Source organism: Bombina bombina, chromosome 5, assembly GCF_027579735.1.
Source record: "Bombina bombina isolate aBomBom1 chromosome 5, aBomBom1.pri, whole genome shotgun sequence".
NCBI lineage: Eukaryota > Metazoa > Chordata > Amphibia > Anura > Bombinatoridae > Bombina > Bombina bombina.
This window is the reverse complement of record NC_069503.1, coordinates 170,692,284-170,719,233: the sequence shown is the minus strand read 5'-3', so window position 1 is coordinate 170,719,233 and position 26,950 is coordinate 170,692,284. Positions and strand designations below refer to the sequence as shown.

At 38.6% G+C, this 26,950-nt stretch overlaps 1 protein-coding gene across 1 annotated transcript in view; it reads right to left on the bottom strand.

Annotated features, from left to right (window-relative positions):
* Positions 1-1,097: 1,097 nt before the first annotated feature.
* The window catches only part of GORASP1 (golgi reassembly stacking protein 1), a 155,261-nt gene continuing 129,408 nt past the window's right edge, over positions 1,098-26,950 (bottom strand). The window contains exons 8-9 of the mRNA XM_053713785.1: positions 17,664-17,804; positions 1,098-4,395 (exon numbers count right to left, since the gene is read on the bottom strand). Coding sequence (XP_053569760.1) covers positions 4,160-4,395; positions 17,664-17,804 — 377 coding nt within the window. The 3' untranslated portion in view covers positions 1,098-4,159. The remainder of the gene's footprint in view (positions 4,396-17,663; positions 17,805-26,950) is intronic.

Here is a 26,950-nt window from a genome sequence, read left to right as displayed (position 1 = left end):
TTTGCTTCTGCGGAAACTGTTTTAATGAGAGAGGTTTTGCAGGCTGTGGTGCCCTCAGATTAGGGTCCGCCTTCTCCCTCCTGGCTTCATTCAGTGTCCTCTAGAGCTTGGGTATATGTTCCCAACATTAATAAATGAAGCCATGGACTCTCCTCCCCTTTAGATGGAAAACATAAATGATACTTACCTGATAATTTCATTTCCATCGAGGGGAGGAGAGTCCACGGCTCCCATCTGTATCTCCGATGGGCGGACCTAAATTTATTTCTTCTTCTGGTACCATTTATACCCTGATATTTCTCCTCCTGTTCCTTGTTCTCCCGGCAGAATGACTGGGGGATGAGGGAAGTGGGGGAGGTATTTAAGCCTTTGGGGTTCATAATTCCCAACAGTAATGAATGAAGCAGTGGACTCTCCTCCCCTCAATGGAAATTAAATGATCAGGTAAGCATAATTTGTTTTTGTGATTTAGACAGAACATACTATTTAAAACGTTTCCAGTTTACTTCTATTATCAAATTTACTTAGTTCCCATGATATTCTGTGCTCAAGAGATACCTAGGTATGCATCTAGAGCATTACATGGCAGTAAATAATGCTGCCACCTAGTGTTCTTGCAAATGAATAACATTCATGCAAAACTGCTGCCATATAGTGCTCCAGAAATGGGCTGGCTCCTAAGCTTACAATCCTGCTTTTCAACAAAATATACCAAAACGAAGAAAAGTTAATAGAAGTAAATTAGAACGTTGTTTTAAATTGCATGCTCTTTCTATATTATGAAAGTAAAAAATGGGTTTCATATCCCTTTAACTAAAAGCCATTAGGTAGCTCTCTTTTAGGCAGATTAGTTACCTAAATAATGTGTGGATTATAAGTTATACTTGGTAAATATGTCCTGCACTGATAAGAGCACAGTAATACAAAGTCACGCACAGGGCAAATATAATGCAGAGGTGGGTTTAAATGAAGCCCGTTTGTGTAAAACACTAGTTGCTAATGTGGGTATTAATTATATTTATTAAATGCCAATAATTATAATACTGTGTGAAGTTAATAAGAATGACACAAAAATAGACCCCACATGACTTAAGACATAAATAAAACCATCACAATATTTAATGCTCCTCTATACAAAACAATCTCCAGCATTCTCTATACAGTATATCATTTAGAAACAGAACAGGTCATTCATTAAATAATTGTGGTATAAACACTTTAACAGGTGCAAGATGCATGTTTAATAAATTCTTTTGACTTTTACAAAACCAGGAAAAATATGACAAATGATTAAAAACACAAAACAATTTAAAATAACAGTTACAAAAAATCAATTAAGTATTTACTTTAAAAGTTGACCAATTTTCCAATTAGCGTTATTACACAACAATAATATTGTATCTTCAAACCATCTGTTTACTAACAAAAACCCCTAACCGTAACATATATAATCTACAACTAGATTAAATTAAAATGATTTTGTTCTAGTCAATTAATTATATTCTTTCTATAAATAACTTGCTTACCTCCTTGGTAAGGCAAAAAATCACCATCTGTCCACAATAAAACAATATCATTAATGCTGCATAAACATTTACATTAATAGTATGTACTAATATGTTCTTATAAACTAGAATGTAATGAATTGACTTGAACCAACTTGTATGTATGTATGTATATATATATATATATATATATATACATACACACACACATTCTATATAAAAGCCCAAACATACTTATAGAAGCAATTTTAATATTATGCTGAATTATTAAGATATGTAATAATATACGTATTCTATAAACCTGATCAAGTTTTTTTTTTAAAGTCTGGATCGTGGAATATATTATCTGCTTATGCAGTCCAGGATGAAACATTTAAAAGGACATTCTAAAGCAAAAAATGTATGCGCTGATTCATAAACGGACAGCTTCCTTACACATGACGCCGCAAATCAATATTCCAGAAGCCTTAATAGCTGCACATACGAGCTTTTAAACCCACAGATTTATGTAAGAATGCATGGTACCCTTTATCTGCTGTTCTTCTCTCCAGAGGGTGCTTTTGAATTGTGCCCACCACCAGAAGTCCCCAAATCATGCATTATACTTATATATGATTTTCCTGGGGCCACAAAAGTAAGGCACACATTCTTACCTTTGCTTTTTCCTAAGGTCCCTAAAAACTTGTCCATCACTGCTTCAACTGATTAGAGTGTGCCTCTTTTTCATTGCATTTCCTGATGGCCGTTGATAGCCAATAAGAAGCAGCAATTACATATAGCTGACAATAACCAGCCAAGTCTTGCTTAGCACCTTAAAGCATTGTGAGACTTTACCTATGTGCTTAACATCTTTGTGGGAAATCGAATATATACTTAGCAAAAAAATACATGTTTTTTTACCAATGAGTCTGCATTTTTCTGCTTTAGAATGTCCCTTTAATTCTAGACGGCTTATAAAATAAGAACTGCTATTTGAATATTGACCTAAAATACAATGATTTAAGACTGGAGAGGTCTTACAAATATAAACATTGAATCTTTAATAAACTTGCACTTTTAAAACCAAATATTGAATTGTGCTTAAAAATATTTATAATTATCTGCATACAAGATATAAACAACCCAAGCAATCATGTTCATGCTATACTAAACAATTGCTGTAAACAAGATTCATTACCCAGTATTAAAGCTATCATCACAGGGTTTATGGTAACAGAAATACTGCTGCAGCAATTCTTATTATTGCCTAATAAGAAGTTAACCCTCGCATGACAGTGTGGTCATTCTGCTGCCTCGCCCTCTGGCATCTAATAGGTTAATCAGATTTCCCACAGCTGGATAAAATTATCTGCATAGAAACACTAACCCAAACCCAACATTCTCCAATAATTTTTAAAGAACTTTCTGATACAGAACCGTAAAATTAAGACATAAGAGTGTAGAACACTATATTTGACATTAGTTTGTATTGTTGCAAGCACATCAGTTGAGACTAACTGCATAATCCCTCAGTAGCCAACGGGTTACCTTACCAGAAAAGTCAGCATTTCTCTAGGACTTGAATGTAACATTTGTGATTTTGTTAATTTACTTAAAAGCTACTTTGAATATTTCCCTCTGTGTAACTTGGCTTTTGCAAGATACCGGCAGCACTGCTATTTTACATACAACACATTTATATGCAGTAACATACTCTGGAAGACCCTCTCCCCTTGTTAAGACTAGCAGCATGAGGAAAAAAAACTTCATCATTCTGATTTATCTCCGGGAGAAAGGTGATTTTTTTTCTCCAGACCTACAACCTTATGTCATAAGAATAGCATAATGCTTCACTCTTCTGTAGTGACTATCATTTACTTTCGCTATTGAAATACTTGTTTCATAATGGCCACATAATGGAGTGTCTTGTGCTAATGAATTGCAAAATATGGAACATTGCTAAAAACTATTGGATTGTAATGAGCAAAAAATGATAATTATGTCCCATTTATCAGATTTGTTACACATTTAGAACTTCAGCTGTGTTACTTTACGGTCAAGGAGGGCAGTAATCCTTGCTACTCAATATTTTATTGCTTTCATTGGCAGCGAATGGGGTAATATATACATCACCAATGTTTTACTATGCACATTAACCTGAGTAACTTGTCTAAAGGTGCCAAGCTTGTTCTCTTAAAAACCTGGCATATTTAATTTCCTAAAACATGCTGGATTACACAAGTTCTTGATTTATTTTATCCTTTATGTCACCACCCCACTGGTAAAAAAAAAATTCAGTATCTATAAGCTCCTATTTTCGCACACTCTCTGCATAGTCTTGAAAAATGTAAACTTAACGAGTCTTTCCTACACACTAAAAAAAATGCAGTACTCTTTGTGGCTTACACAGTATCTCTCCTAATATTAAACAATGCAGACTGTATAATGGTATTAGCATTTTCTCTCAATGGAGGTGACATTGCATGTAACTGAAACCCTGCAAGTCTCACACTGCAAACCCACGATGCTGGGAAATATTATAAAATCATTGTTAAAAAAAAATCTGCATATAAAAACGCCTTTTTTGCATTTCTTTAGATTTAGAAAAAATAAAACTTTAAGCAGTGTGAGAAAGGAATATTAAGATGCTTTAAAAGAAATGCCCATTTTGCTTTCTATTCTTCTTTTGTTTCGTCTTGGGATGAGTTGAGATCCTCAGGGATTTTCGAACCGTCGTCTGGGGACACTGGCATGCTGTCCACTTCATGTAATGATCCATTTCCAAAACCAGATTCTGAATTGATGTTTGCAAACTCAGCAGATGGCACTAAGGAATCTTCAGAAGATGGCCACTGATCCCCTATTGGCGGTGTCGATATCGAATCAAGGCCTTCCGAAACTTTGATTTGCTCTGTTAAAACATAATTGAGAAACATACCTGAATCCTAATATATTTTTTAGACTACATCACAGTGAACCATTCATTCTTTAAATACTTTGGGCTAGATTATGAGTGTCACGCTGTTGCGCGCGAGTATGATTTGTGTTTTTTTTTTTAAAGTTGTGCTCCATTGAAGTCTATGGGTGAATAAGCTAACGTAATAGCGAAAACTATCTTTCTGCGCGCTTCATGTTTTACACTTGCGCAAACTTTTTACTTTCAATTTGTAATAAAAGTGCAAGCCTCCGTCTAGTGAAGTTAACATGCGAGCGCAAAATAATACTCCACTCGTAATCTAGCCCAATATCAGAAGATTTTTTTAGCAGGGCCGGATGGGGAATAAAAAGCTGCCCTGGAAAAATTGGAGATCAGCACTATTTTCCGTTGAGTCAGTAGATTGCACAAGCCCCTTTTTCTCAAGTGGATAACTGAGATACTCCTTCCCTCCCAATATCTTTTTTCAGAATTAAATTATATTAGTTTGTAATAAAAAAAAAATGCTACATTGTTGTTATATAGTCACCCTACAACCCAATTCCATCCTTGACTCCTTTTCAGTTTGTGAAAATGAATATCCATAGTATGATCTGGAGAAGATACTCAAAATAATGTGTCACTCTGCTTCACAGTGTGACTGTACTAGACACTAAAAACCATTTAAAGCAGGGCTACTAAAAGGGTACACGGTCTAGGAAATTAAACTTATAAGGAAACACTTTGTGGCCCTATTAAGTATAGCTCAGAACCTCACCAGCAGCATCACCCCTTTAAATTGTAGATGGCCAGCCCCAGCTGCTACGGCAGGGAAATCACCTGGTATCCTGATGGGTCAAAAAGTATTTTTTATGACTTAAAGGGACATACAACTTAAAAAAAATATTTCGTGATTCAGATAAAACATATAGTTTAAAACAACTTTCCAATTTACTCCTATTATCAAATGTTCTTTGTTTTCTTGTTGTCCTTAGTTAAAAAGCAGGGACATAAGCACAGGAGTGTGCACGTGTCTACAGTACTATTTGGCAGCAGTTTTGCGACAATGTTATTTATTAGCAAGAGCACTATATGGCAGTACTATTTCCTATCATGTAGTGCTGCAGACATGTGCACGCTACCTATCAGGATATCTCTTTAACAAAGAATAACATGAGTACGAAGCAAATTTGATAATAGATGTCAATTGGAAATTTCTTTAAATTTGTATTCTCTATCTGAATCAAAGAAAAATTTTGGGTTTTCAAGTCTTTAACCCCTTAGTGACCAGACCATTTTTCAATTTTCTTATCCTTAAAGGGACACTGAACCCACATTTTTTCTTTTATAATTTAGAAAGAGCATGCAATTTTAAGCAACTTTCTAATTTACTCCTATTATCAATTTTTCTTCATTCTCTTGCTATCATTATATGAAAAAAGAAGGCATCTAAGCTTTTTTTTTGGTTTCAGTACTCTGGACAGCACCTTTTTATTGGTGGATGAATTTATCCACCAATCAGCAAGAACAACCCAGGATGTTCACCAAAAATGGTCCGGCATCTAAACTTACATTCTTGCATTTCAAATAAAGATACCAAGAGAATGAAGAAAATTTGATAATAGGAGTAAATTAGAAATTTGCTTAAAATTTCATGCTCAATCTGAATCACAAAATACATTTTTTGGGTACAGTGTCCCTTTAAGGACAAGGGCTATTTTTAGATTTTTGTGGTGTTTGTGTTTAGCTGTAATTTCCCTCTTACTCATTTACTGTACCCACACATATTATATACTGTTTTTCTCGCCATTAAATTGACTTTCTAAAGATACCATTATTTTCATCATATCTTATAATTTACTATAATTTTTTTTTTATAAAATGTGATGAAAAAAAAAAAAACTTTGACCCCCAAAATCTGTTACACATCAACAACCACCAAAAAACACCCATGCTAAATAGTTTCTAAATTTTGTCATGAGTTGAGAAATGAAATACCCAATGCTTACATGTCCCTTGCTTTTTTTTCCAAGTTAAAGGGCAATAAGTACAAGTAGCACTTTGCTATTTCCAAACCATTTTTTTTTCTTCAAAACTAGCAATAGTTACATTGTAACACTGATATCTGTCAGGAATCCCTGAATAACCCTTCAAATGTATATATTTTTTTAAAAGACAACCTAAGGTATTAAACTTGGGGTATTTTGACTCTTTTCATGCAACCATTTTACCACCAATCTATGCCAAAGTTTGAAGAAAAAAAAAATAAGTGGTGATTTTTTGACAAAATAGCAATTTAAGAATACATGTACTGAGAACGTTAAGGGTTACTGCCAAATAACACCCCAATATGTGTTCAGCAGCATCTTCTAAATACAGTGATTACCACCCATGAATAGGTTTGTCGGGTTCTCAGGGGGCTAAAAGGCCTTTTCTCTTGCAAGGTGTATCCAGTCCACGGATACAAAAAAAAACAGAATTTATGCTTACCTGATAAATTACTTTCTCTTGCGGTGTATCCAGTCCACGGCCCGCCCTGGCATTTAAGTCAGGTAAAAAATGTTTTTGTTTAAACTACAGTCACCACTGCACCCTATGGTTTCTCCTTTTTCTTCCTAACCTTTGGTCGAATGACTGGGGGGTGGAGCTAGAGGGGGAGCTATATGGACAGCTTTGCTGTGTGCTCTCTTTGCTACTTCCTGTAGGGAATGAGAATATCCCACAAGTATAGGATGAATCCGTGGACTGGATACACCGCAAGAGAAAGTAATTTATCAGGTAAGCATAAATTCTGTTATTTGTAGGAGGTGCATTCCAGTTTTCCAACTTGAAATTTTCACATCTGTCATCATGCACCCATGTCCTATTTGGGACATTTCTGAAGCTGGCCAATGTAATTTACCTCCATCAAACCATATATTTTTGAAAAGTAGACATACTACGGTATTTGAAATGCTGTTATTTTAACACTAATTCAACCACCAGTCTTTGTCAAACTTTTTGGGTAGTCATGTTTTGTGTTTTTTTCACACACGTATTTAGGCATGGATTCTCAGTTCCTGTTATGTGTTACTGACAAAAAACACCTCAATATGTGTTCAACAACATCTCCTGAGTACAGTGATACCACCCATGAATAGGTTTGTCAGGTTCTCAGGGGGCTAAAACGCCTTATATTTAGGGGGCGCATTACAGTTTTCAAACTTTAATTTTCACATCTGTTATCATGCACCCATGTCCTATTTGGAACATTTCTGAAGCTGGCTAATGTACTTTACCCCCATTAAACCATATATTTTTGAAAAGTAGATACCCTAGGCTGCTTGAAAAGCTGGTATTTTAACACTTTCTATGCATTAATTCAACCACCAGTCTTTGTCAAACTTTTGGGAAGTCATTTTGTTGTGTTATTTTTCACACACATTGTACTTTAGGCATGGATTCTCAGTTCCTGTTATGTGTTACTGTCAAAAAACACCCCAATATTTGTTCAGCAAGATCTCCCAAGTACAGTGATATCACCTATGCATTGGTTTGTTAGGTTGTTCAGGGTTTGCAATGCCAAACTTCTGACATGTGTTTGTAATTTTTTTCAAATTTAACATATCTTCTTTGCCTATCTTCTTTTGGAGGGGGGGGGGGGCTTTTTACTATACCCCAATTTATTTACTCACCATGAATGTGCATATATTTCAGAAGTTGAGACCCCAAGGTATTGTATATGGAGTGTTTTGATGCAACCGTTTTAGCCAAACAAAATTGGAGAGAGTGTATGGTGGTAATTTTTCAATTTTCATTTTTACACACACACATTGCTTTTTGACTATGATTTAGGAGAGCCTGTTGTAAGTTATTGCAAAGAAAAACACTCCAGATTGTTTTCTGCAAGGCCCCCATGCATAGGTTTAGTAAAAAAAAAAAAAAAACCCCACCAATTTTAGAACTTGCTCATAAAAATGGAGCAGTAAAATGTAAAAGTCTGGAGCAGTAACAGAAAACATTTTTTAAATTGCACCAATGTATGGTAGCGTTTGAAGCAGTCACCAATGCAGAGTCCAGGTTGTCCAAGGCAATCAGGACAGTAGAATATAGTATCCTTTCTCAGCCCCCTTTTATAACAGACTCTGCATTTTTTTGTGTGGTTTCTACTGTGTGGTAGTATGGGGAATTTTAAAAATAAAGTGGGTAGTCCTAATTCTGCTTTCCCCCATCACCACCCGGGGAGCAGGTGCATCTTGGTACAAAATCCCCGAAATGACCTGGAGCTGGAACTGATCCAGGGTCAATCTGAGACATCTTGCAATATGTAATAGAAAAAAACAACATATAAAGCAAAATTATCAAATTCCTTAAATGACAGTTTCAGGAATGGGAAAAAATGCCAATGAACAAGCTTCTAGCAACCAGAAGCAAATAAACAATGAGACTTAAATAATGTGGAGACAATAATGACGCCCATATTTTTTAGCGCCAAAAAAGACGCCCACATTATTTGGCGCCAAAAATGACGCCACATCCGGTGACGCCGACATCTTTGGTGAAAAAAAACGTCAAAAAAATTACGCACATACAAACAACTTCCGGTGACAAGTATGACGCCGGAAATGACTAAAAAAAATTTTGACGCAAGAATGACGCAATAAAATGAAGCATTTTCAGCCCCCGCGAGCCTAACAGCCCACAGGAAAAAAAGTCAAATTTAAGGTAAGAAAATTTTTTATTATTCAAATGCATTATCCCAAATAATGAAACTGACTGTCTGAAATAAGGAATATTGAACATCCTGAATCAAGGCAAATAAATGTTTAAACACATATATTTAGAACTTTATATAAAAGTGCCCAACCATAGCTTAGAGTGTCACAGAAAATAAGACTTACTTACCCCAGGACACTCATCTACATGTAGTAGAAAGCCAAACCAGTACTGAAACGAGAATCAGTAGAGGTAATGGTATATAAGAGTATATCGTCGATCTGAAAAGGGAGGTAAGAGATGAATCTCTACGACCGATAACAGAGAACCTATGAAATAGACCCCGTAGAAGGAGATCATTGAATTCAAATAGGCAATACTCTCCTCACATCCCTCTGACATTCACTGCACGCTGAGAGGAAAACCGGGCTCCAGCCTGCTGCGAAGCGCATATCAACGTAGAATCTAGCACAAACTTACTTCACCACCTCCATGGGAGGCAAACTTTGTAAAACTGATTTGTGGGTGTGGTGAGGGGTGTATTTATAGGCATTTTGAGGTTTGGGAAACTTTGCCCCTCCTGGTAGGAATGTATATCCCCATACGTCACTAGCTCATGGACTCTTGCTAATTACATGAAAGAAAAGTGAGTTTCATTTCGGGGTTTGCTTTTTTGTTCAACAAAAAGCGTTGTAGGTTGCAATTTGCATTAGATAAATTCAAACCTTTTTGTACCAGACCCTTGTCTTCCGCATAATTAGGTAGGGCTGTAGCAGCTGATCTGCCAGATCAAGCCCACCCATATGCCGGTCATAGGCCTTGATGCACACTGGCTTGCTTGTGACCTCAGCTCTGCCACGTACAGAGACCTCCACAGTCCTTTCAGTGTGGATGGTGCTGAGAATGTACTGTATACATCCTTCTTGACTCTATACTTGACTGCCAAGAGCTCCTCTTGGCGTAGAGCTGAGGTTTCCCCCCTTTGTAACCGGGTGCGTGACAGTTCTGGGAATCCTATACGGTTCTTACGGATAGTACCGCAAGCTACTGTATCAAAACAATACAGTATCTTGAACAAAAGGACACTTGTATAGAAATGATCAAGATACAAGTGGTACCCTTTGTTCATTAGGGGTTGAATTAGGTCCCAGACAATCTTTCCACTGGTTCCCATATGTTCTGTGCAACCTGGAGGGTCAAGGTGGGTATCCTTTCTCTCATACACCCGGAAGGCTTGAGTATACCCACTCTCGCTCTCACAGAGCTTATACACTTTCACTCCATTAGGCCTATTTATGAAGCCGTCAACCGCAAATACGCTGGAATTCCGCAGCGTAATTGTGGCGAGCTTGATTCGACCTATTTATCAAAGCCTACAGACCGCCAAAAGTTGAAATCTGTGACATAACATTCAATCCGACACAGATCGATGCTTACGTCATTACAGATGTTCCGAATACACATTCGGCACTATTTGACAACTTTTCCAATTTATCAAATAGTTAACCGGTACGCTCGCGGCTATTCCAGCACAGCGTACCTGGTTTTTAATCCGCCACCCTGGAGGCCGCGGATGCCATAGAAATCAATGGGAGTCTGAAAGCAGCGAAAGCTTTATATTCGATGCTGCCAGATATCCCATTGATTTCTATGCTAGAAAACCAGTAAAGTTTACACCCAACACCCTAACATAAGCCCCGAGTCTAAACACCCCTAATCTGCCGCCACCACCTACATAATATTATTAACCCCTATTCCGCTACTCCCGGACCCCGCCGCCACTAAAAGTTATTAACCCCTATCCCTCCGCTCCCGGACCCCACCACAACTAAATTAAATTATTAACCCCTAAACCCCTGGCCTCCCACATCACTACCACTAACTAAATCTATTAACCCCTAAACCGCCAGCCCCCCACATCGCCATAAACTAAATTAAGCTATTAACCCCTAAACCTAACAAGCCGCTAACTTTACATTAAAATTAAAACACTAAGTAACAAAAAAAACACAGTATCAAAAATAAAATCGAATTACATCTAATCTAATAGCCCTATCAAAATAAAATAAAACCCCCCAAAGAAATCAGCTTTTTTACCTGTAAAAAAAAAATACAAACACCCCCAACAGTAAACCGCCCCCCAAATAAAAACCCTATCTAAAAAAACTAAGTTCCCTATTGCCCTGAAAAGGGCATTTAGCTCTTTTACTGCCCAGACCCTACTCTAAAAATAAAACCCACCCAATAAACCCTTAACCACCAAGGACGTTCGCCATATGTCCTAAAAAAAAATACAGTTAATGACCGAGGACGTGTGGCGTACGTCCTTGGTCTGGAAAGCAGCTGGAAGCGATCCTGCTCGCTTCCAGCTGCTTTCCGGTTATTGCAGTGATGCCTCGATATCGAGGCATCCTGCAATAACCCCCCTTGGCCATCCGATGCAGAGAGAGCCACTCTGTGGCCCTCTCTGCACCGGACATCGGTGGCCGGTATCGTTGGTAGGTGGGAGCGAGTCTGGGAGGCCATCAATGGGCCGAGGGGAGGGGGCGGGACAGACGGGGGCGGGCGCGTGCACGGGGCGGGTGCGAACCGCTATACTGCAGAAAAACAAAGTTGCTAAAAGTAAAAAAAAATATATATTTACAAATTGCATCTAAGGGATCTGGAAGGGGTGGGGAAGCTACACTACAGAAAAGGGCAATTAAAAAAAACAACATACTTTTTTTTTACTAAACTGCCAGTACCCAAGATGGCACCCATTATGGCAGAGGGGAAGGATTAGAGAGCTGTTTGGTTGGGGGCTAAGTGGGGATCCTACACAGCAGCATATGTAAATATGCTTACAAAAAAAAAAAAAAAAAAGCCCAAATATACCTTTTATTTTAGTACTGGCAGAGTTTCTGCCAGTACTTAAGAGGGCGGGGACAATTGTGGGGTGGGGGAGGGAAGAGAGCTGTTTGGGAGGGATCAGGGGGTCTGATGTTCAGGTGGGAGGCTGAGCTCTATACTAAAGCTAAAATTAACCCTGCAAGCTCCCTACAAGCTACATAATTAACCCCTTCACTGCTAGCCATAATAAACGTGTGATGAGCAGTGGCATTTGGCGGCCTTCTAATTACCAAAAAGCAACGCCAAAGCCATATATGTCTGCTATTTCTGAACAAAGGGGATCCCACAGAAGCATTTACAACCATATGTGCCATAATTGCACAAGCTGTTTGTAAATAATTTCAGTGAGAAACCTAAAGTTTGTGAAAAAGAGATAGTTTTTTTTTATTTGATCGCATTTGGCGGTGAAATGGTGGCATGAAATATACCAAAATTGGCCTAGCTCAATACTTGGGGTTGTCTACTACACTACACTAAAGCTAAAATTACCCATAAAAGCTCCCTACATGCTCCCTAATTAACCCCTTCACTGCTGGGCATAATACACGTGTAGTGCGCAGTGGCATTTAGCAGCCTTCTAATTACTAAAAAGCAACGACAAAGCCATATATGTCTGCTATTTCTGAACAAAGGGGATCCCAGAGAAGAATTTACAACCATTTAAGCCATAATTGCACAAGCTGTTTGTAAATAATTTCAGTGAGAAACCAAAAGTTTGTGAAAAAATTAGTGAAAAAGTGAACGATTTTTTGTATTTAATCGCATTTGGCGGTGAAATGGTGGCATGAAATATATCAAAATGGGCCTAGATGAATACTTTGGGATGTCTACTAAAAAAAAAAATATATACATGTCAATGGATATTCAGAGATTCGAATATGAAAAATAATGGCTTGGAAATAGCAAAGTGCTACTTGTATTTATGGCCCTATAACTTACAAAAAAAGCAAAGAAGATGTAAACATAGGGTATTTCTAAACTCAGGACAAAATTTAGAAACTAGCATGGGTGTTTTTTGGTGGTTGTAGATGTGTAACAGATTTTGGGGGGGTCAAAGTTAGAAAAAGTGTGTTTTTTTCAATTTTTTCCTCATATTTTATAAAAAAAAATTATAGTAAATTATAAGATATATGATGAAAATAATGGTATCTTTAGAAAGTCCATTTAATGGCGAGAAAAACTGTATATAATATGTATGGGTACAGTAAATGAGTAAGAGGAAAATTACAGCTAAACACAAACACCGCAAAAATGTAAAAATATCTTTGGTCCCAAATGGACAGAAAATGGAAAAGTGCTGTGGTCATTAAGGGGTTAAATAAACCTAACACTAACCCCCGTCAATCCACTTACAGTATCAACCCTCAAGAGGAAGAAGAAATAAGCTCTACATAGAGAACCAAATAGAACGAGAGAACCCCCTATGGAGCATCAAAGAGGGGAAAATACACCTCTGAGAAAAGGAACCGGGAAAAAGACTCCAAAAAGGTCACCCATCCTCCCTTCATCAAGAGAGGCAAAACCTAGTTCCTAAAGAAAACTGCCATAGCAGAATTCAAACTCCAAGTCAACAGCTTTGCAAAGCAGGATATTAACTTGTAGGCCATTGGGACCGCATACGATCCAATATCAGATGCCCAACCAAGACGATTTAACCAGGACCAGCCTGACATCCAGGATAGAAGTGCTTCCACTGGACCGAAAAACAACCTCTTGAGAAGAAGAAAGAAGAGAGGTAACTAGTACCCAAACAGGACCAGCCTGTTAGTCAGGATACAACAAATCTGTACAAACCGCAAAAGAACAGAGATAACTATACCCAACCAGGACCAGCCCGATATGAATATACAACATATCTGTTCAAGGATCAAACAGAAAATTCAAAATTTCTAGCAGGATCAGAAAACTGAGAATAATAAACAGAAAAAACTTATAAGCTCTGAAGCTTAAACATAGTCTCAGACATATTGAGGGAAGTTCACCCTGACCAGAGACAACCTTCTTGTTTTTGTTATCCATCAATCGCAACATGCAAAATCACTAATACCAGAATCCCAGAGCGACAAGTCTTCCTAAGAAGATTTTCAACATAATCTCACGCTCAAAAAATAAAAACTTATCCTAACCAGATTATAAGAAAAAGAAAATAGGCAAGCGCACACATGAGAATGCCCAAGGGAAAGTGAAACCAACAGGTCCCGCCCGTCATGTGACACAATTCCTCAAGAGCTCCAAACTGGGAATCTGATACAAAAGGATAACAATATATAGACGATAATGAATAGGATCACCATCCCTCCAGTCGTCTAAACAAGCTCACTATCTGAATCAGCAGACTGAGATTCAGCTGACGGATCAGAATTAGGATCCTCCAACATCGCCAAAACTTCTCTCAGAATCGCAGCGAGCCATTCTAAATTTAAAAGCAAAATTCACATCCGTCTGAGTATCCGAGGTCTCCGACCATAAAGGTAGTACCTCTCAAGCCTCAGAGGAGACCGCTTCCCCAGAAGACTGATCGGATACCAAAGACCTCTTAAATGCCGGACCTTGGGCAGGAGTACACGGATTAAGCCTTCACTTGCACGTGGCAGGAAGATGCAAATGTGCTAAGGCCAGAGATATGGCCATACAAAACCGTGCAGTAACTTTTGGTGGAAAAAGGCCTCCTTCAGGAGAAGGGGTAATGGTATGCGGGGCAACTGCCTGTGTAGGAACCGAAAATGATAGGGATGGCACCTCACGGGATGCTGAATCCTTAGATGGCTCAGTGGTCTCTAACGTTCCAACATGGGGAGATGAGAACACTCTATTGCGGCATACGGAACATAACTGAGAGGGCTGGGTTACCCGGGCCTCCTCACAATATACACAGGTATCAAAATCTGAATTAGAGGAAACCGCCTCTAAGATATCAGAATCCTCCATAACTCGACTAAGTAGATTATGGTTAAAAAACAACTGACACCTTACACCCCCAATGGCTGGGGCACTCACCACCTACTATGACCCAGATAGTAAGAGAAAACGGATCCTCTCTGCAGTCGCACGGTCATAAATACGGAAATGGGAAAACAAATGTGACCACACCCGGTCACATGGTGCAACGTGCAGGATTCACTTCCGCTAAGAAAAGCGTGACAGTCCATAAAACTGCCCAGCTCGAAAATAACCTGTACGTTCCGTAAAGCCCTATGAGCCCCAAACGTCACCTACACATAAGCAGTCAACATCACATAACAAACATCATTAAAGCCCCCCACTGCTCAATAATCCCCCTCCGGAGATATTAACCCTTCCCTTGATTCCATAAAGATAAAGGAGTCCCATTGAGACCCTGTCTTCTAACGTTACAAGTGTGTAAAAATTGAAACGATCTTACCGGAATCTATGCCGTGGAACAGCAACACAGTCCTTCAAACTTGACAGATTGTAGCAGCACTTCTGACATGGACTTGAGTGCAGAAAAGCAGGCAGCAAAACTCGTCAACGCTGATTGCTTATGGAGCTGTTAATATGAGTCGGGATGGTTTCGCAGAAAGACTCTCCCTGCATCTCCAGACTCTAACCTTCATCAATGCTCTCACTGAGAGGCTGACAAGACTACTTAAAACTCCAGTCCCATCTCGAAGAGTACTACCCTCCATAAGGAACTTCCGTTATCTTCAGACACTTCTCTGTCAACCTCCTGTGACGAGAGGCAAAGAATGACTGGGAGATGAGGGATGTGGGGGAGGTATTTAAACCTTTGGCTGGGGTGTCTTTGACTCCTCCTGGTGGCCAGGTTCTGTATTCCCAAAAGTAATGAATGCAGCTGTGGACTCTCCCTATATTTAGAAGGAAACCAAGGCACCTTTGGTTCAGTCTGGAGACCTAATGCTAACTGGAACAAGACAAAGCAGGGTAAGAAATCTATTCCTACTACTACATGAAGGTGCAGCCTCCGAACCAGAGTATCTGGTAGGGGGTAGATTAAGCCTTTTTCAGGGGGCTTGGTTTCAGTCTGTTCTAGACCACTGGATTATGAATATAGTTTATCAGGGATATCGAATAGGTGGACGTTCAGATGTCCAGCTGCCCTCCTTGGCCTCTACCTTTGCGGTCAGACCTTCTGTCTCAAGGTCCGTTTTTCCATCCAGATCTCAAGTTCTGAATATAGTTTCTCAGGGATATTGAATAGGTTTTAGAAAAAGGCCTCCCAGTGGAAGTTTTTTCTGTCCAATGTTACAATGAATCCTGTAAAAGCTCAAGCTTTCTTCTCGTTTGTCTCAGATTGTTCCAGTTCCTTTGCAGGAACAGGGGATGGGATTTTATGCAAATCTCTTTATTGTTCCAAATAAGGAAGGTTCTTTCAGACCAGTTCTAGATCTGAAGGCTTTGAACAGGTCTGTAAGGATTGCAATCTTTCAGAATGGAAACCAATCAGACTATTCTGCCATTTGTTTAGCAAGGTCAGTTTATGTCCACAATAGATTTAAAGGATGCTTACCTTCATATTCATATTGACAAAGATTTATTTCCAGTTTCTAAAGTTTGCCTTTCTGGACAGTCATTTTCAGTTTGTTGCTCTTCCATTTGGTCTGGCTAAAGCTCTTTTTGTCTGTGATCAGATCTCAGGGTATTGCAGTGTTTCCATACCTGGACGACATCTTGGTTCAAGCTCCATCTTTTCCTTTAGCAGAATCCCAAACCAGTCGACTCTTGTTGTTTCTTCAACAGCATGGTTGGAAGGTCAATTTTCTAAAAAGTTCTTTGGTTCCTCAGACAAAGGTTTCTGAGTTATCTGCTCTTTCTTGTGATAAATACTTCTTATAATTGGTACTGATGTGTTCAGCTAGCTCCCAGTAGTGCATTGTGTCTCCAGAAGTAAATTAAAATGTGTTTAAAATTGTATACCCTCTCTGAATCATGAAAAAAAAATTGTGTTTCATGCCCCTTTTTAAGTTTACCACAAACTTATTTTTTTTACGTTACATAATTAAACATTTTATAGAACAATCTCAATTTGTTTTAAGTCCCTTTAAGACTCCTTCAGCCAGTAGTTTTCAAAGCAAGTTCACATTCTACATTTTGTCGTAAACAAAACCTTGGAAGACAGGAACCTTGGAAGCAGAATACTAGAAATAACATCATACTCAGCCATTAAAGAGATGTGACTATATGTATTAATTCTTAGTTATAATAATGCATTTCAGATTAAGAATATTTTCAGAATTTATCACCTTTTGGGATTGATCACAATCCTTAAAAGAAAAAACTTATCAAATGATTTATCAACTAAAATCCCCATGGTACTTTAATAGTGATTTCCTGTTAAACAGCCCAGTTTTTCAGTTTGCAACACCATTGTGCTGAGGAGATACAAAATAGCCCCTCCCTGAACCATCTAGCCAAACCCCCAACTGATCAGTAACTCCTTCAAACTGCTTAACTCCGTTTACAGAACCCACAAGACTTCAATATCACCATGCAAACTCATTAAGGATAAGCATTCACAGCCCCATATTAATTTGTTGCTGGAACTACCACTGGGCACGTGTACATGATTTTTAACATATGTACCAGTATACAGTAACAAAACCAAACAAGTCACACAGTGAGTCTCATTGATGCTGAAATTATCTTGTTCTCTTGTTTTAGTCTTCTGGGCACTTATTAAACACAGACAGAAATGTACATACCTATATAAGCATTAAGCTCATCTGGACTGAGGAATTGTTCTGTTCCTGCAGTTAGGTTAAGTGATGCTGGAGATGTCATATCGATCAGTTTTGTTAAGTCCGGAATTTCTGGTAACTTAAGCTCAGAGGCATCTATAAATCCTGAAAGCATAGTTTAATACAAGTTAGGGGGTAGAGAGAGAGGCATGATAAATGGGCCAAATAAAGAGAGTGTCATGAAAGGGATCAGAATTCTGATTTGATTTTGAATACATGGTGCTAGCCCTTTCCAAATCCACTTGGGGAAGAAAAAAAACAGGGGGGGGGGGACAGAGAAAAAACAAACAAAAAAACATTAAATACTTGCACCAAAATTCATCCTATATTTCAGAAATATCTTTTTTATTTTGATACATTGTAAGTAATGATTAGCCACGACATTAAAGGCACATAAAACCCAAGTTTTCTTTCATGATTTAGATAGATCATACAATATTAAACATTTTATCCAATTTACTTCTGTTATAAATTGTCTTTGTTTTCCTTTGTTGAAAAGCAGTAAGGCAAGCTCAGGAGTGTGCACGCATCTGCAGTATAGTATGGCAGCAGTTAAGCAACAATGTTATACATTAGCAAAAGCAGTAGATGGCAGCACTATTGTCTGTAATGTAGTGTTCCAGACATGTGTACGCTATCTATCTAGATATCTCTTCAACAAAGAATACGAAGAGAATGAAGCAAATTTGATAATAGAAGTACATTGGAAACTTTTTTTTTTAAATTGTGTTCTCTGAATCATAAAAGAAAAAAAATGTGGGTTTCATGCCCCTTTAAAAATATAAACAAAATACGACTAGTGCTTGCCAACAGTGATCATTATCACTATGACAATCACTTGATAGCCTTATCTGAATGATGGGGCCTCCCCTCTTTCAAACGAGGGATTGTGCGATATATTTCTATGCTTATAGGATAAGGCCCTGTAGGTTTGACAGAACCCTAAACATAGGATCAGTTTTGTGAGGTATTTTTCATTGTTTTGATTATCATCTGGCAGCTGCATAAACACAGGGCCACTTATTTACACATTACTACTTTCAAATAAAGTCCCACTGTATATATTGTATAATAGCTTTATAATGTGGTTGCATTTACCATGGTAGTTGTTTGACAGACCCTGAGCATCTAACCTCCACAAGAGGGAAGTCAAACTAGTACTGCTGCTAGAAAATTTAAAAAAAAAAATGGGTGGGTCTCGTGGACTCTCACCACCATGAAAGAAATTAACTTATCAGGTAAGCATACATTTTGCTTTCTTTCATAAAGTGGTGAGAGTCCACGAGCCATTACTCCTGGGAGCTAATAGCCAAGTATTTTGGGCAGGACAACACCTAATTTCTAGACACTGCTGCCGGGAAGACTTTCCTACCAAAACCACTTTGAAAAAGCAAAAGCATCAACGTAGAAACATTTTGTAAAGGTATGTAAGGATGACTAAGTTGCTGCCTTGCAAATTTGTTCAATAGAAGCCTCATTTTTGTAAAGTCAGGCAGAGGAAGCTGATCTAGCAGAATGGGCAGTAATGCATTTTAGGGGTGACTTTCCCGCCTACAAGTAAGCCATGTGAATCAAGAGTTTTATCCAAGATGGTAAAGTGATGGCTGTGGCCTTCTGGTCTTTGTGTGGACCCGAGAAATGAATAAACAAATTAGAGGATTGCCTAAAATCCTTTGCAGCCTGTAAGTAGAATTTCACTGCTCTCACTACATCTAAATTATGTAGGAGACTTTCTTTAGAATTACATGGATTAGAACCAAGAGAAGGAACTACAATTTCCAGATTGATGTTATCAAAAGAAACCACATTTGGAAAATGTATAAATCAAATTTAGTCCGTAATACTGCCTTATCCTGGTGGAAAACCAGATAAGAAGGATCACAAGAAGAGCAGACAATTAAGAAACTCTTCTGGCAGATGACATTGCTAAATGAAACAATACGACAGGCTCAAAAAGGTGTGATGAGAGCTTTTATTTGATCTGAGATATCACTCTTGGCAGCATAACAGTTGGAGGCAAGCAAGATGAAATGACCAGGGAGCTGCTAGAGCATCTACAAACTCCTCCTGTAGATCCCTGGATTTGGCAAAATATCTGTGAAGTTTGTTGTTCAAACGAGAAGCCATCAAATCTTCTGGTAGACCTCGTTGATCCAAAATCTGATTGAAAACTAGATGTAAAGAAGTCCCTTTAAGAAGTTTCAAACAGTTTTGAAAATCTTCATGTAAAGAATCCTTTGAGATCTGAACAGAAAGATTTTTAAACCAAAGAGTAGCAGCCGCTGCAACACAAGCAATACTGATAGCTGGTTTAAGCATGTAACCCTGTTGTAGACGTACTCTTCTGTGAAAAGACTAATTTTCTATACGCATGGTCTTTTTAAAAGATGTACTATCCTCTAAAGGAATAGTAGAACATTCTGATCAAGTGGAAATGGCACTATCCACCTTAGGTCTGGTTTCCTAAAGCCTTATGCTAGAAGACAGAAAGGGAAACATTCTCCTGAACACTGAGGATGGATAAAAGAAAAACAGGATTAGACCACTCTGGAAACTATCTCACTATCGCCTCTGGAACAGGAAAAAACGTCTGGCGCTTTAACAGAAGGTTTGAAAATAAAATCCAATTGATTCATGGATTTTACTTCAGAAGGCTTAGGGTCTTGTATCCCTAAATTACATAACATTTCCTTTAGAGCTGCAACAACTAATCGATATAAACGATAATAATCGATTATTAAAATAGTTGTCAACGAATTTCATAATAGATTAGTTGGTTTGCAATTAGTTGGTCTGTGCACAACACCAGCTGCTTCACTCCAATGAACTCCTGCACATGGTAAGGTGTTTTATGGTTATGTCCATAGCCTAAAGGACGTCTACAGACATTTACTTTTCACTTTTTCAGGACAGTATAAGTTTACAACTACTCCTGGCTTATGTGCAACCCAGAAATAAACTAGGAGTCATCATTTGGATTGTTTATATTAAATCCGGTAAATTGGGACTATGCTTTGCATGATATAGTTCCGAGCTGGTTATTTACACCTAGCTCTAGATTGGTGAGAGTTGTTATTTGAATTGATGTGCACTATTATCTGTTTGCACTATTAGCGGATTGCTTGCTATTGCTGATTATATGTTCTGTATAGATAAATGTGTGCTTTGTCCTGTTATTGATATAGATATTCATTAGCGCTTTTGACTTTTTTTTTATATATATATATATATATATTTTTAATTAAATTGTAATATGTACCAAATTCAACCTCTATAATTATATATTTGTTATTTTAAGAGCGGACTAGATATTTTTTCACCTAACCTTATAGCTGGTTATTTACCATCACATATAGATATTCAAGATATTTTTTATGCTAGAATGAAGTCTAGGCCAAGGAGGAAAACACTTTGCATTGGTGGAAAGTTAACAAAGATAAATATCCCACAGTGGTGAAATTGACAAAAACCCTACTTATGCATCTCAGGCACCTAAACACCATCTAAATGCCTCTTTTCTGCTGCAGGCAAAATAGCTGCAAAAAGAGAGCCAGCTTTAGCCAGGAGCATGTGGACATGTTAACATTTTTGCATTTCAGTGCAAAGTTTCCAAAAGAGTGAATAACAGAATGTTACTTCTTTCTAGTTCTTCCTCTTTTGAAACCCTTATAAAAATTTGTTATGCTGCTTACAAATTGGACAAACAGTTGTCAATGTAAAGTTTTAGTCTGAAGTTTATATTTGTAACACTCAGTATGTGGATTTTATTTTAGATAGTCATTTTTTTATCCGATTAGTCGATTAATTAAAAAAAATAATCAGCAGATTAATCGATTATGAAAATAATCGTTAGTTGCAGCCCTAATTTCCTTAGTATAGTGGAAAGATGTTCAAGCTTTAAAATAAAATAGATGGATTCTGTATCCTGATTAGCAACTGAGTTCACCTTCAGAAGACAGATCTGAGGTGTTAAAATCCGAGTCAGGCATGGCTGTTAACATCTCAGGTACGTGCAATAATTTAAAATCCTGTACCAAGTTCTGAATAACTCTCTTGTACAGTAAACAGAGGGAAGAGCAGCATTAAATTGGTTAGGAGAGCCAAATAAGAATTGCAAATACATGGTCAGTGGCTCTATCCTCTAAATAATAAAACATAAAAAGAATTGGGGACAATTCCAGTAAAAATCCAGGAATCTAAAAAGGACAAATAGGACACCGAATAGACTCTCTTAGTGAAATGAAAAACATTTTACGTGGCTCTATGAAATAATAAACTTACCACCTCAACACTGACATGCAGTGCACTGGAATACAGGTAGAAATGGCCTTTGCTACAAAGATAAAATACTGTAATAAAACTGTATGCATAATATAGTGCAGTGGTAAAAGGTAGTACCATGCTGTCAAAGTAAACTGTAAGCTGCAAAATAAACAAAGACGCATAAAGCATGCTAACCCGAATTTCCCTCTGTTGCTCGTTAGGGGGGGCGATTCCTAAGGTGAAAGTAGCTGATGCACGCTAAATGAGCACGCTCTGTTCAACTGAAAAGAACAAAATAAAAAATGACTGTTAAACCTAAAGAAAAAAAATCGAGCAAAGAAGTTGGCGGGCGTTTCCACAGTGCAAGCAGCAATATAATTACTGAAAATAAAGAAATATATTATAAAACTAGTGCAAAAACAAAATTTATGCTTACCTGCTAAATGTATTTATTTCTTGACACGGTGAGTCCACGGATCATCATTACTGTTGGGAATATCACTCCTGGCCATTAGAAAGGAGGCAAGGAGCACCACAGCAAAGCTGTTAAGTATCACTTCCCTTCCCACAACCCCCAGTCATTCGACCGAAGGAAAAAGGAGAGAAAGGAAGCAACACAAGGTGCAGAGGTGCCTGAGGTTTATACGTCAAAAACCTGTCTGAAAAATACAGGAAGGGCCGTGGACTCACCGTGTTAAGAAATAAATAAATTTATCATCAGGTAAGCATAAATTTTGTTTTCTTTCTAATGACATGGTGAGTCCACGGATCATCATCAATTACTGTTGGGAATCAATACCCAAGCTAGAGGACACAGATGATAAGGGAGGGACAAGACAGGGAACCTAAACAGAAGGCATCACTGCTTGAAAAACCTTTCTCCCAAAAGAGGCCTCAGCCGAGGCAAAAATATCAAATTTATAAAATTTTGAAAAAGTATGCAGAGAGGACCAAGTTGCAGCCTTGCAAATCTGTTCCACAGAAGCTTAATTTTTGAAGGCCCAGGAACAAGAAACAGCCGTCGTGGAATGAGCCATGATTATCACAGGAGGTTGCTGTCCAGCAGTTTCATAGGCCAAGCAAATTATACTCTTCAGCCAGAAAGAAAGAAGTAGCCGTAGCTTTCTGACCCTGGCGTTTCTCAGAGAAAACGACAAACAAAGCCGAAGACTGGGGAAAATCCTTAGTCGCCTGCAAATAGAATTTCAACGCACGCACCACATATAGGTTGTGCAACAAATGCTCCTTATGAGAAGGAGGGTTAGGACACAAAGAAGGAACAACGATTTCCTGATTAATATTCCTATCCGAAAATACTTTAGGAAGGAAAACTAACTTAGTACATAGAACCACCTTATCAGGATGAAGGATAAGATAAGGGGAATCACACTGCAATGCAGAGAGTTCAGAGACTCTCCGAGCAGAAGAAATGGCAACAAGAAACAAAAACCTTCCAAGATAACATCTCAACATCTAAGGAATGCATAGGCTCAAATGGAGCTTGCAGAAGGACTTTAAGAACAAGGATAAGACTCCAGGGAGGAGTAACAGGTTTAAACACAGGCCTGATTCTGACTAAGGCCTGACAAAAATATTGCACATCAGGTACAGCCGCCAGACGCTTATGCAACAAATAGACAGGCAGATATTTGACCCTTCAAAGTACTCGCTGACAAACCCTTCCTGGAGAAAGGACAAAATCCTAGGATCCTGACTCTACTCCACAAGAAACCTTTGGACTCATACCAGTAAAGATATTTACGCCATATTTTATGGTAAATCTTTCTAGTCACAGGCTTACGAGCCTGGATCAAAGTCTCAACGACCGACTCCGAGAACCCACGCTTAGATAAAATTAAGCGTTTAATCTCCAAGTAGTCAGTTTTAGAGAAGTGAGATTTGGATGAAGGAAGGGACCCTGAAATAGGTCCTTCCTCAGAGGGAGTTTCCACGGCACCGCCAGCGCATCTATCAGGACGGCCTGTAGATCCCTTTACCTCGAACCGTACCTCGGGAGCTTGGCATTCTGCCAAGATGCCATGAGATCTAGCTCTGGCCGCCCCATTTGAGGATCAAACTGGAAACCACCTCCAGATGGAGTTCCCACTCCCCGGAATGAAAAGTCTGTCTGCTCAGAAAATCTGCTTCCCAATTGTCCACTCCTGGATTGTGGATCACAGATAGACAGCAGTTGTGGGTCTCCGCCCATTGAATACTTTCAGTCACCTCTGACATTGCCAAGGAACCCCGAGTTCCTCCCTGGTGGTTGATGTAAGCCACCGATGTTAAGTTGTCCGACTGGAACCTGATAAACCGGGCTAAAGCTAACCGAGCCTTTATGTAGTAACCCATCCTAACAGAATGAATTTGTTTCTTGAGACATCTTCCTTATACTTATAGTTTCACATATACATATTTTAGATTTTATATCCAGATTGTTCCCTTTTTATATGAATGAATTTTTTATATGAATTAATTTTTTATATGAATTTTTTAATCGTTATTTTAGATTCTGTCATTAATCAATAGTTACCAATTACTCAGTCATCAATTAATATTTATCATTCAGCACATTGGCATATATAAGAATTCACCCAACTTAATTTATCTATCCAATTTTAAATCTATATCTTGTGTATTAATTGTTTACTGCTAGCTCCCATTACAACTACATCTTGGTAATGAGTATATCTTAAGGATGTTATAACATCTTGAGAGGTTAATATTCAAGAATTTCCTTGTTAAATTTCGTATATCTACATCAAATAGACTGTAAAAAATGTTTTCTTCATTGTATCTAAATGGTCATTATTTATAAATTTTAATTAAATGGGTAAGCTTTTTATTTGTCATTTTTTATAAATTGCAATTGACTCTATGAATGAATATTCTTAATGTATGTTGTGCATGTATTTGATTTAGTTGATACTACAAAAAAGACACAGACCGGTGCTATACGATTGTGCAGCCTCACTTTCAGGCCATTGACTAACTTACAGCCAATGAAATCATCTCTCCTGGAGGTGCGCCTGACCTGGGTCTTTTTAAAAAGGATACACAACCAGATTGTTTTATACTTCTTGATAAAGTCAGTTCGCAGCCTGAGGAAACGCATTGAGGCCGTGCTACCACCATATCCGGGACACTGCAACTCTGGTGCTGATTACAGTGTATCCCCCGACACGGCGAGTCCCCTTACGGCTTTCCGGAAGCTCTCCAGAGGACATAGCCGACGGGGTGACGAAGAACACACCCACAAGCCTCAGGAGTAAAGGACTCGAACTTGGTGATAGTGCTTTTAAATTTTGTTCATCCTCTACGTGTGATTTATACACTTTTATTTTTGTTCCATTAAACGGTGTTACACTTAGAGTGGGATGCGCTTTGTGTCTTCTTTTGTCTTCCAGCTCTCCTCATGATCAGGAACATAGCCCTGTATCTCACTCTGGAGCTGCACCCACTTGCTACACTGAACTTGGGAAGTATTTTAACCCCTTGTTATTTCGTTCTCTTTTTTCAACTGTATTGTTGTTACTAGTCTGTAGAGGCATTTATATTGCTGTATAATCTATTTAACTATATAACAGGTGTTATGCAGACTGGTATATAACTTGCTATTCCTTCATTTAATTTTATATTGTATAAGGTTGGGTGCTAATCGCCTGTTGTTGTCTTGGTTCAAGCCAAAGCACAGAGTCACTTTATTGGCTAATATATCTACACCCCATTATACTTACTTCTATTTGATCATATTCCCATTTGGGTTAATTAGATATTACTAGATTCCTCTAAGACCAGAAGTGGAATTTAGTTTTTACTGGGAAGCGCAGTTTTTTGGTCAAATTTTTTTTTAAAGCTAACCGAGACCAGGCCAGTAGAGCACTGAAGATCGCTCTCGGCTCTAAGATGTTTATGGGGAGGACTGACTCCTCCCGAGTCCATAGACCCTGAGCCTTTAACGAGCCCCAGACTGCTCCCCATCCCAGCAGGCTGGCATCTGTGGTCACAATCACCCAGGTAGGTCTGTGGAAGCAGGTTCCCTGGGAGAAGTTTTCCTGAGACAACCACCACAGAAGAGATTCTCTTGTCACCTGATCCAGATATATTCGTGGAGACAGATCCACATAGTCCCTGTTCCATTACCTGAGCATGCATAACTGCAGAGGTCTGAGATGGAACCGAGCGAACGGAATGATGTCCATGGCAGCTACCATCAGAATAAATACCTCCATACATTGAGCCACTGACGGCCGATGAAAGGTCTGAAGGGCAAGGCAAGAGTTGAAGATCCTTGTGTTTCTGACCTCTGTCAGAAATATCTTCATTAATAGGGAATCTAATATGGTCCCCAAGAACACTACTCTTGTAGTTGGAACCAAGGAACTCTTTCCCAGATTCACCTTCAATCTGTGGGACCGAAGGGAAGACAACACGATCTCCCTATGAGAGTTTGTTTGTTGAAAAGACTGCGCCTGAACTAGAATGTCATCCAGATATGGCGCCACTGCCATGCCCCGAGACCAGATTACCGCCACCAGAGCCCCCAGGACCTTTGAGAAAATTCTGGGAGCTGTGACAAGGCCGAATGTAAGAGCCACAAACTGAAAGTGCTTGACTAGATAAGCGAATCTCAGAAACTTGTGATGATCCCTGTGGATGGGAACATAAAGGTATGCATTCTTTAGGTCTATGGTTGTCATGAACTGACCCTCTTGAACCAAGGGAAGAATGGAACATATAGTTTCCATCTTGAAGGACGGTACTCTAACAAAACTTGTTTAGAAATCTTAGGTCTAAAATTGGTCTGAAAGTTCCCTCTTTCTAGGGAACCACAAACTATTTATCTGGTCTACAGATAATCTTGAGTGGAGGAACCTGTCTCTGGGAGGAAAAGTCTTGAACTCTAGTTTGTACCCCTGGGATGCAATGTCCACCGCCCAGGGATCCGGAACATCCAGAATCCAGGCCTGAGCGAATAAAGAAAGTCC